Source organism: Limulus polyphemus, unplaced genomic scaffold (assembly GCF_000517525.1).
Source record: "Limulus polyphemus unplaced genomic scaffold, Limulus_polyphemus-2.1.2 Scaffold2424, whole genome shotgun sequence".
NCBI classification, from domain to species: domain Eukaryota; kingdom Metazoa; phylum Arthropoda; class Merostomata; order Xiphosura; family Limulidae; genus Limulus; species Limulus polyphemus.
The window spans coordinates 100,746-113,055 of NW_013668034.1; the positions used below are offsets into that span (position 1 = coordinate 100,746).

The 12,310-nt window shown below is 29.6% G+C and overlaps 1 protein-coding gene across 1 annotated transcript in view; it reads left to right on the forward strand.

Moving 5' to 3' along the window:
• Positions 1-12,310, forward strand: part of LOC106466919 — a 114,689-nt gene that overhangs the window by 91,778 nt on the left and 10,601 nt on the right. Inside the window, exons 25-30 of the mRNA XM_022394999.1 lie at positions 1,104-1,287; positions 1,629-1,711; positions 3,144-3,268; positions 3,988-4,091; positions 9,601-9,796; positions 10,628-10,788. Coding sequence (XP_022250707.1) covers positions 1,104-1,287; positions 1,629-1,711; positions 3,144-3,268; positions 3,988-4,091; positions 9,601-9,796; positions 10,628-10,788 — 853 coding nt within the window. The remainder of the gene's footprint in view (positions 1-1,103; positions 1,288-1,628; positions 1,712-3,143; positions 3,269-3,987; positions 4,092-9,600; positions 9,797-10,627; positions 10,789-12,310) is intronic.

Below are 12,310 nucleotides of genomic sequence, written 5' to 3' on the forward strand. Positions count from 1 at the left end.
AAAAGTAGGGTTAAGTGTCATCGACAATCGAAAGCAAGAAAAAAAGATTTGGGTAAGTACTTTATTTTTTGTTTTTCATGTTTATTCTTTATTTAGTATTATAAAAGTAACTAAAATGTAAAAACAGGGATCTCTTTAGGTTAGTTAAGATTAGATTAGATAAAATAAATTGACTGAGCCCGTGTTGAGAGAATTAACATGCAAAATATAATAAGGTAAAACTTATAATTTAACTGACTTTCTAACTAAGCTATAAATTAATTAAAATAATTTTCTTATCTTGTCAATATGACCTCAGTGATAGCAGCAGGGGATCTATAGACCAAATGGTTCAAAACCTATCTTAAGAACAAACTAGACTTATTTGGAAAAATGTTAAACTTGAATCTTCTCTTCCCTTTCTCTTGGTTATAAGTAAATCAATAGCAAAGGTCAAAGAGGATTACTGACATAGAAGGGTATAGCATGTCAATATCTATACTATAAATATGTAATTTATGTTAAATTCAGGGCATCATCGGAGGGTTATTAACTATTTCCACTTGAGCTCAGTCGAATTAGAGAGGGGGAATATCTAGAGAGCAAATGTCACAATTCTCACATTAAAGGAAATCAAGGATTTTTTTTATTTTAATATTGCTGTGGAAAACTAAGAAAGCAAAGTGTATGTTCAAATTTGTAATATTAACTGTATTTTTATGCCAATTTTATTTATATACCACGATAAGAAAGTAGTTTAGTTAAATTTTGAATATAACTCACTAAAACCTCATGAGATATGCACAAAATGATACCTGTACTGAAAGAATTAAAAATATTTAAGATAGGCAACTTGAAGGAAACAAGTGTCACATCTTACTGAGAAACAAAGGTTAAGAATTCATTTAAATATTTCATTTAGAGAGGAATTAAACATTATATACAACTAGTGCTAATGTAAACAAATAAAAATGGCATTAGTAAAAGCAAATAAGTCAAAGTAGACTCTACACCTAAAACTATTAAGAAAAAATCCAATTTTTATGGTGTGCTTAAAATGGTTCCCATACCCAATTATCTATGAACTCTCACGGATAAATTATAAAGTTGATAATTTATTTCAGATTCCACTTCAAGGATATGGAGGAACCAGTAAACTGGAATTGGAAGGACTTCAACCTGATGAAGGTGGAGCTAGTTTTTCTATAAATTTAGGAGAACTTGCTGAAAGTGATGCTACACTAGCTCATTTTATTGTAACCAATACAGGAACTAGAGCTGCCTATATTAAAATCATGAATTTCACTGGTAACTATCTTTATTCATTTGCTTTTATGATATCTTAATAGACTTGTTGGCCTTGGGGGAAAAAAAGGAGGGGGCATTTGTGTAAGTGATGGAATATAAATGTTAATCATCCTTTTGTGAACATCATTGTGTTATTGACTTTTACACCAAATAACTAGCAAAAATAGTGGTGTACACATCAGCTAATGATATCTTTAATCTATGATTCTGTAAGTCATTGAAGTGTGATTTGTGCAATTTTAGTAAGAAAATATTTTGCACCTAGAAAAATCATATTTGTAATATATCTAGATTTTGTTTTTAAGTCTCTGCAGTTGAAATTTCAACTAAATTTGTTTCAGGCCCATCATTAGAAAGTATTTTGCCAGCTGGTAGAATAACAGTTCAGCCTTCAGAGTTTGTCTTGCTTGAACAGGAGAGTAAAGTAAGTCTTGTATGTTAAAGTATTCCTTGGATACTTTTGTCTTTGCCAGATTATAAATAATAATAATATGATTATTTACAAAAATGGAAATCCATTTAAGACCTTTTCAAAATTCTTTCTCATTATATTAATACATTTGTTGTTTATGATATTAAAAGCATAAATTTTAAAAAGGTTTTACTCTCTGTTTATCTGTTTCTAACATAAATAATGTCATTGTGAACGAATATCAAGTTATAAAATGAACCGAGCCACATAAAGTGGAGATATCAGACATGAGCCATGTTTGGAGAAACAGTTGAAACAGCCATGTAATATACTGTTACTGTTGTTATAAGATGTGCAACAATGTTCAAACTGCAACTCAACTTTATTTGTTGGAATAAAATGCACAAGTCAGAAGAAACAAGTAAGTAGGAGCAAACTTGAGTCACACCAAGTAAATAGGCACAGTTCTGAAAGCTAAGAAACAAAAATTCTAAGAACTTTAGTTTTTAAAACTGCATTTTCTTTAAAAGGCAATAATTTAATAAAATAATTATCAAAATATAAAACTTCACTGACAAAACTAGTAAAAACTGGACATACTGATAGCCTGTATTAGCTTTTGTGGCTAACATGTAATTATGTAAAGTTAAAAAAAATAATGGAGTAGAAAAAAAATTACTTTCAACTGATTTTTGAGCTTTCATGTGATAGACAAGAAAAAGACTGGTACCCCTACAAAAATATATCAATTTTTATATGTTAAAACAAACTGACTTTTTATGGCTTTATTTTAGTTTTTCATAATACATTTGTAATTGATGTTAAATGAGGTGGGCCTTAGACAACTATCATTCTCTTGAGAAGTTGAGAATAAATTGTTAATAATAATGATAAAGAAGGAACCTAGCATTGTTAGTAAGACTCAAATTGTAAATGAACACAAGTTCACAAGATTGACTTCTGCACTTGAAAGCCTTCACGATACTGTACAATTATCAATAACACTTTTGATGAATTGGACAATAATTGAAGGTGAAATATGAACACTTGCATGATATGTGAAATGTGTTTTTGTGATTGGTGAGCTATGGATGGGAGTTTCTGCCCACATATAGGAATTTAATTAGTGAATGCATTTGCTTTAAGTTTAGTATAATTTTTGTTGTGCAAACAAATACCTCATTGTTTATACTACTGTTTTTCCACACTACACATAATGTCAATATACCAAACAACAAAAAAGAAACAAATAACCTTTGTGTTTTGTTTAAGCTTTCATTCAATGCTTCTACCAAAGTGGATATATAAATTTACACAAAATGTTCAATTTGTTAAAACATTTAAGTTGATGCTTTGTTGCTGTTTTTCGATTATTTCTGGTATGTTCAGCTGTACTTAGGGATCTAAACCGTAAGTTTATTTTAGTCATTTAACTTTCCTGCAGACTCTTTTTATTGCCTGTACTTTGTCTGACTTTAAATGGAAGATGCATGTCAACCAAAGGAATCAAAGGCTTGGCACACTTTCTATGTTTTATGGAGATGAAATTCTCAGGCAGATGATGAGAAGGTGAGTGTATATATGTTGTGTAGTGTAGCTTTTTAAAATAACTGCTCAACATTGAATTATTTTATTATTAATTAATTTCTGTAATACTGCTTTATACACTTTTGATGAAGATTAAGCTTGCAATATTCTTACGAAACAGAACTTATCAGTGCTTTGCATGAATAACATTTTACAGTTTTACGGTTCTTTGATTGCTAATTTAAATGTTATTCATTTTGATATTTCTTTTTAGTCTTTACAATGTAAATTAACAGTTTGTAAATTTAATAGAAAAAACAACCTTTTTTAGTTTTGTATTGGTTGCTGTGTTGTATCAGTTTTAACCAGAGATTGTAGTTGTTTATAAAGTGAAAATATAAGTGTACATATAATTAATTTGCAAGGTTTTATTTAGTTGAGAATTACATTCATCATATCTGTATCATCTTTTTTCCAACAGAGTGGGCCATGTGTGGTCTATTAGTTAGAATGCTTGTAATGTTAATCCAAGAGTTAGTGCTTCACAGCCTGTTGCCACATGAACATGCTCTGTTTAGGACCATAGGTGCACCATAAGAGTTATGGTGAAATTCCATTATTTGGCCAGACAGACATAAACTAAGAGCTGGTAATGGATGTTGTTGACTAGATGCCTTCCCTCTAGTTTATCAGGTCATAATTAGTGACCAGTATGGGAAGATCCCTTTGTGTAATTTACATAAACTTTTTTCTTCCAACAGAGCAATAAGTACTGTAAACATGGCTAAGATTTTATCCCCTGGTCATCCATTAAGAAGTGTGAACTTTGATGTATTGTATGCTGGAGAAGACAGGGTTAGTCAAAGTAGGTATTTTCTTTCAACTAAATAAATGTCAGTGAATTGTTCAGTTATTGGCTAATATTTCAGTTTTACTACTGAAAATACTGTTATGAAATATATTGGGACAGCACATCTTGGGAAGGAATATGTGCTATGTTGTTGTTACTAGGCTCTATTTTAATTGGGAGTAAGCACACCTTTCACATTAATTAACCCTTTTTAGACCATAGTGCAGCTAGTCAAGTGTTAAATGCATGTTTTCTTGTCAAGTTTCAAAATGTAAGTAAAAATAGTAATTCTAATTGTACTTAAACACTTTTTTTTTACTCAAAAATACTTTAGAATTAATATTTTGTACTATTAAAGCATTTATTTAATGTGATATACTACTTTTTTATCAATGTATATGAATAAACATGACATCAAAATATGGTTAATAATAAATCACATTTTGGGATAAGTTTTAATTTTAAAAGGAAATATTTAAATAAATCCTCAATCTTCCCAAATATGAGAATCATGACATTTGTTCTCTAGGTCTTGCCATTCTCTAATTTATTTACCACCCCTCTCTGAAGTATGGAGCTCAACATAATTTACTCATTATGATTTATGTATTACTAAGGCAATTCTAATTTTTATAGCCTTCAATCTTCTTTATTTACAGAGACAAACTAGACCCACCTGTCACATCCTCTTTCAAAAATTGTCTATTATTCTCTCCGACGTTTTCTATCATATTATTTATACCCAACAGAAAGAGAAAGTTTTAATCTATTAAATGACATCATATATTATTTTGTTTTCAGCAGAGAGTATTGTTTGTTTTGTCTTCAGTTTGAAGTTTCTCTCACAGTGTTCGGATTGAGAAGCTTATGGAAGTATTTTAAGGCTCTTATGCCTCAGTTAAATTATATTAGTTAGAGGATATTGTCTGCTTTGTGTGTGTTGTTATTCTGTGTTCTTAGGTGCATTCTTTGAATAAATAAAAATTATTTAATGTAGTAGTACCATCATAACAAAAAAGTAAGTTTAAATTTCATTGGCAAGCAGCAAAAAATAAGCCATTGAACACATTTTTTGTAGTTTTTCATGTATATATATTTTATTGTTTGCTTTAAAATTTAACTAAAATGTAAAAATTAGAAACATATTAAGCTAAATTAGATAAGATAATGATAATTTTGCACATGGTGTATGCTCACAAGTAGCTTATGTGTTACATTGTTCAATATGGTAACTTAAACTATACATTTGCCGAGTGATTTACAACTTTTATGGTAAGAGTATTAGTTAGACACAGTTTAAATGGCAATAAAACAATAATATTAAGTAGAAACATATGTAAACTGTTATGTAGCTTAAGCTATTTAGTATAAACAAGTGAAGTTACCTGTTATAATTTGCACTCATTCTAGAAAGAAAAAAGGGTAATTTAGATTTAATTGATATGATGGTTACAAGGTTGGTCAAATTGACTGAGTTCATATAAAGTTAGGGTAGAGAAAGTTTAACTGAAAAAAAAACATTTTATATTTATTTAAGAGATGGTTTTAGAAGTTACACAAATGAAGTTTGAAACTTTTCAGAAGAAGAGTGTTTTTGATCTTAACATAAAAATCACTTTGCACTCATAGAAATCAACACTCTGACTCCATATATTCATGGAAAAATCTTTAGTAGAAATATTTCATTAAAAATATTAAGAAATTGACTTTTTTCTGTGTTCAAAAGACTTGTAATTTTTACTGAAATCTTGCCATATTTTGTGAAGACACACATACTGTATTAAAAGTTATAATATGGAGACTCTGATTACTTTGTGGTTACAAGGTCAATGTAATGGACTGACCCTGTATGGAGATAGTTAACTAGCTTTCTAACTAAACTATAAATTGATTAAAAAAAAATTCCATTAGCTGATCTAGCAAACTTCACAGTGTCTAATGATAAAACTGTGGCAACTATTTCAAAATCTGTTAATTGAATGTGCTGGTGTTTAGAAAATTCAGTAAAGTAAAATATTATCTTTTTATTGGTCATAAATAATTCAATAACAAATTTGAAATAGAATTACTGACATTTTTTGAAAGACAAGATATGATAGAAGGAGTTCGGCATTTGGATTTGACTTTCTTGTTTATATCTTAGTAAAGCAAACAGCTTGGAGGCTAAAAATATACATTTACATAACAATATCTATAGTACAAGTGTGTAGTATGTGCCAGTTTCAGAAGATCATAGAGGAGTGAAAAGAAAATCTAAAATGAGCAATTGTGACAGAAGATGTCACATGATACAGAGAAGTGAAGATTGAAATTCATTTTAATATTTCCTTCTGAAATAAGAAATTAAAACTTCTATTTAAATTTGAATTATAAAATATATTTTGATGCCATATTTATTGATGTTATCACTGCTGCTCCAAGTTTATCTTGAGCAGTGTGGGAATTGATAATGATTTTAGGCAAAGTTGTTTTTCTGTCAGTCGGTGATTTTGCTGTTCATCGATGTATTATGCTATTTTTATGACTACATAACTGCTTCAGTGGGTAATGTTAAATAAGAAATATAAATAATTGCTTAATATTAAACAAGTTAAGTTCATTGGATGTATAAAATGGAACTTTCTGATCAATAAAAATAAATCCACTTTTATTTCTTTCACATTGTCCAACAATCTCTTCCATTATATGTCAGATTGAATGGATGGATGAGAAAATTAGTATGCTGCTACTAGAAGAAATGCAGGTTTATTGAAAATATAACTATTTGATATATTTACAAGATTTTATGCACCCAATAAAACTAAAGTAAAAGAAAATACTTTATTTTTTAAAGAGCATTTCACAACAAGGGTTATGGAAATTCACAACCTAGAAAATTATACAAATACAGAATCAAATGAAATAATTTTTGGAAGCTCAAAATAGGTATTATGTAAAAAAATATGTACTGAATTTTATTGCAAGTTGGTTAAACACTTTGATTGTGAGAAGACAAAGAATAGGGTATCTAACACCCTGCTAGTCTGGAAATGGTTAATTGAATCCTGGAATATGTTAATAATATTTATTACCAACCATTAGTACAGATTTGGTTGGATAGTCTTATCATTCTTCTGTCAAAGCAGATTTAAGTGTACTGAGATTTTAAGACCTGTCCTTTCTGTTCTACCAGTGGTACTTTAGAGTGACTCTCTTTGACTGGGATTATGGCTTCCAACTGCAGATTCTGGATGTTATTCTTTTCAAAAAATGGCTGGATACTGCATGCAGTATAGTATGGTGCATTATTATCTGCACAGAATTCCATGCCTGTAGCACTGTCCAGAGTGTAAAATAACATCAAAGCATTCATCCTTTAACTTACCAGTGAACCAAGCCCAAACCTCCTATAAAAATGTAATGATAGTGTGTTGCTTATAAATATAAAAATCAGCCATATCCAAAGCAACTCCAAGTTGCTGTTAAACTTGGATTTCTGTCATTTAGAACTGAGATTCATCGGTTCATGATTGTTGTCTGTTATTTCAAACTGTAATATCAAAACTGAAAGTACTTATAAGCTGACACCTTACATTAATACCTGTGATGAAGTCTGTAAAAGGCAGCAGCTTGGAGGTTCATATGGCATGATGGTCTACTTTCATGAATTCTAATGGCCTGAATGATGGATGTGTAGTTTCCTTTCATAGTACTTTTCAAATTTCATATGGACTGAAGAGTGATTTATTTTGGTTATCAGACCTTCTTATTATACTGTCATGATCAGTCATTTTTTAAATACATTACAGTGTATTTGATTATTAATAGGCAAAGTGGTCTCAGATTCTCATTATCCTGGAAGTTGGTAGGAGGTTTATTGTTGTGGTTGAGGCCAAAAAACTTTAATGTGTTTTCTTAAAGTAAATTTTGTACAGAATACAAAAATGGAAAACTTAATTGCAACAGTCTAAAATATATGATTGAATATACCAAGTGAACCTGAAAAACCTGGAAGTATAGGTAGGCCCACTGGTGCTACATATAGGAACCATTACTTAAGGTACTCAAGCTTCTTTCATCATGGCATTTTGACTCCATTTTGTTTTCTGTACAAGCTGCTCACCTTTACGCCTACACAGCACTGCATGATTATATTCACGATGCAACTTTAATGAGGATAGGTTCATTCCCAATTGAGGATTTGTTGTCCTGATAGTTTTTGGTGATGTAGTATATGTTATAATGTATTGGATAAAATGTTGCAGGTAATTTATAATGGTTATGTTTTGGGAACTCACAACCAACTGCAGCAGCAACTTCAATTCTACTGCTGTGCCACAATTTAATTCTAGTGTGGCATGCACTTGTTTAACGCATCATCGTTTGTAAGTAATTTCTTGAAACAACATTTACTTTAACTGAGAATAAATGCTTTACATATATAGTTCTCCACAAATGCATAGCATATTTTACTGCTGTTCACTACAAATGGCTAAATTGGTTATGCTAAAACGTATTCTTCAAGCGCCTGAAAACATTACACTAGAATTAAATTGTGGCACAGCAGTAGAATTGAAGTTGCTTTCCACTTGTTTTGGAATTCACGATTCTTAAAATCGCACACTGATGTACTTAATGCCAGCTTTCTTAGTTAGTGGCTGGTGATAGGGAAGGTTAATAAACAATTGTAGCATCCAGTTTAAACATCTAGTTTGTAATGGGATTGAAGCCTGTAAATAGAAGTTAATCTAATGCTATCTTTGGAGGATTTATCTTTTTAACATTTGATTCTTATTTCCTAAATAAAGTTCAAAATTGGAGCAAAGTATCAGAAGTACAAACAACAAATGAATTGTTTTATTATATAACAGATGTAGCAAGAAAAATGTTACTTTTTAGAGTGAGTGCTGCAATAGGCATTTTTTTTAACTTCTATAATAATGACTTTTGTTTAACCTTCTTTATTTATGAGGTTGTACTAGTATCACACTGCTAATTATTCACAAATTTCAGATGTGTTTTGTACAGATACCAGTTAGAAACCTTCTGTATAAAAAAAATGTGATAAAATTGACATTTTTTCTTACATTAATTTTATTTTTATTATCGTATAATCAGAAGGTAATTACAATCACAAATATTAATCTATTAATTACAAAAAAAAGTGTTTTCTTGGTCGCTTGGCATTAAAGTGTTTAAACTGAAAATAACAAATATTGAAAAAAAACTTGAACAATTGTGAATTACCATTGTTTTATTTACCACCATTTGGATATTTATAATATAAATATACTTATTCTGATGGTATTTCAAGTGTTGTTTTTCATCCATCTTGTCCATATTTGTATTAGTCATCTGAATTTCCTGATCTGGATGATTGGACAGGTTTAGTGTTAATTGATGATTCAAATGTTATTGTAATAAGAAGAAAATTATTTTGCTAACTTTACATTTTTCTCATACTATCTACCACCAGTATTAGCAATTACCTTAGAAGTTGTATATTATTTGAATTGTCTTCCTTTGATATTTTTTTTGTCTTTAGCCATCAACTACCCAGCTACATCCAAAAATGTTTATATCTTCTACAACAACATAAACAAAGTTTCAGTCAATTTGTATGGTGTCCTAACAGATGATTCAAGTTTTTATGGAAGCATGAGTTCGTTTGCTGCACTTACAGCTCTACATGATACTATAAATAGTACAGTGACAGACAGCATTTATCATCACACCCAACAGTGAGTGTTTGACAAGGTTGCCACTAATTTCTTGAGTAATATCTGACAGTTAAATGTTTAAATCAATCTCAACTTTGGGATAACACACGAGTAAAATACAGATTTTTTAGTTATTCTTAAAAATCTGATTATAGACATACACTGTGTACTAAACGTAGGTAATTAATTGTAAAACAACTTTGTTATTGAAGTTTGAGCTTAAGCTGATTTTTTTTCTAAAGTGTGTAAGAATAAAGGTTTGTTAATTTATAAAATGGAAGAGCTAAATATTGATAATATATTGTGTTTATTAAGATAATAATTTGTTTATAAATCTACTATATCAGATTAGGATAGAACCTTCTCTAATATTGCTTTTTGTGAAAATATTTTTCATTAAGTTACTGCTGTATATTGTTTTAATATATGAACAATATGTTGTTATTTGTGGTTTAGAAAATTTATTTTTCTAAATCTCAGTCTAAAATTCTAGTATTATCAAACAAAATATATAAGTAATTGTAATGAGTAAGATGGGAAATGGTTTGTTTTGGGCATGAGCCCCTATTACTCGGTTGGTAGGGCACTGGTGTGGAAACACTGTTCTGAGCCTAACATCCCATGTTTAGATGCCGATTAGGGCAGATTTTTAAGCATTCTCATATACAATTTTAAGTTAGGGTAAAACTTAGATTTTTTGTCTAATGTAGTAGCTCATATCAATAACAGTTTAAACCATTTTACAAATTATAGAAGAAGGTTTAGCTACATATTTCCTCTTCATACAGAAATATACATGCAAGAGTTTTCAATTTTTCATAGCTATTTGAAGGAATGTGATTCTTCTTTCAGGCATGCAAATATTCCTCAGTCACCTCCAGTGAAGGAGACGCACTCGTTTGTACAGAAATCGCAGTACTTAAATCAAGAAGGAAATAAACGACCCATAACACCTCTTTTAGAGCATCCAAAAGAAATTAAATTGCCTGAAACAGTTATCAAAACATCATCAGGTGGGTTGAATGTATAAAGATTAGTTAATTTTGATACTGACTTCTAGATTGTTTCAGTAATATCTATTTTTCTTTATGCACCCTGTGGAGCATAGTTTTTCATAATAGAAAAATATGATCATTTTAGTAACTTGTTAAAACAGCACATTTCAGAAAAGTAAAATATCTGCAATAACATGTTACATTCTCCTTTAAGAATAAAACTTGTAAATACTAACTTACATGTTGGAGTAAACACTTTTATAAAATGCGACACTGTTGAACTAGAGGCACAAGATTTAAGTAAGTTTATTATAGCACTTTGAATTAGATCTTTTGTTTATTTTTAAATAAAGCAAACTGGAAACACTTAATTATTTGTCTCTGACATTCTCGTCCACCATGTGTTTAGCTGCTTGAAAAAAAATGAGCTCTTTTCTCTTTTGTTGTTGTTTTTTTTTGTATAAGCTAATTAATATTTAAAAAAATGCTTTTTGTTAAATGCCACTTCTTTCCTTTGAATACTATTGTCCTATGGATGAATTTTAAGCAATGGTAGCTACACTGGAATATCTTCATTATTTGAGAAATATTTTTATAGCTTATTTACTTTTCATAATATTGAAGCAGTTGTATTGTTCTCATAGGCTATTCATTATGCTTAAGAGTTGTATTGCAAATTATAAGCTGGTTTGATTTTATTAATCCTTTTGGCTCAAACATTTTGATATTATACAAACAAATGGGAAATGGAGAGAATTTTTTTTTTATCCCTGAACCATTTCTCATCTGTAAGACACTTTGTACATTAACCATCTGTTCAGCAGGACCAGCAATCATTATTATCCAATACTAGTAACAGTAAAGCAATGACATTGACTGAAAATTTGATCACGTGTGTGTGTGTGCCTATATGTATATAACCACTATATTAGACTGACAGTTCTTGTGCATGGATTTAATAAAATCATTTGATGACTCCAACATTTTAAAATGCACCATAATTTATTGTAAAAGTTTAAAACCAATTTTCAATTAAAAACATAGTATTGATTGGAATAATGTACAAATACTTAAAGAAGTTAAGTCACAGAATGAATTAAACATAAGAGAATTGTTAGAAACTGCTAAAAACAAAATTATTTTGAATAGAGATTTAGGTTCTGGTGCCACAGAAATTAATTTTGTAAATAGCACCACTGTACAATATGCACATTGTGTATGTACACAAATGAAATTCCCTGTGGTTTTCATGTCTCGGGAAGATGGTAGAACATTGTCCACGAAAACATGTAGAGTTTTTAATTGTATATTTGCTTTTAATTTTTACAATAAATTATTTTAAAATGTTGGAGTCATCAAATGATTTTTTAACTATGTTGCATTAGAAAAAACACTGTTAAACTATCCTAAAAATAAAATGTTAGAAGATCCTGAAAACAAATTGGGTTTATAAGTTAAATTTTAATTCAGAGTGAAATAATTATTATAAATTATCCCAAAACTTATAAGAAAAATGCTGTACTTTGTAAACATAATGAGG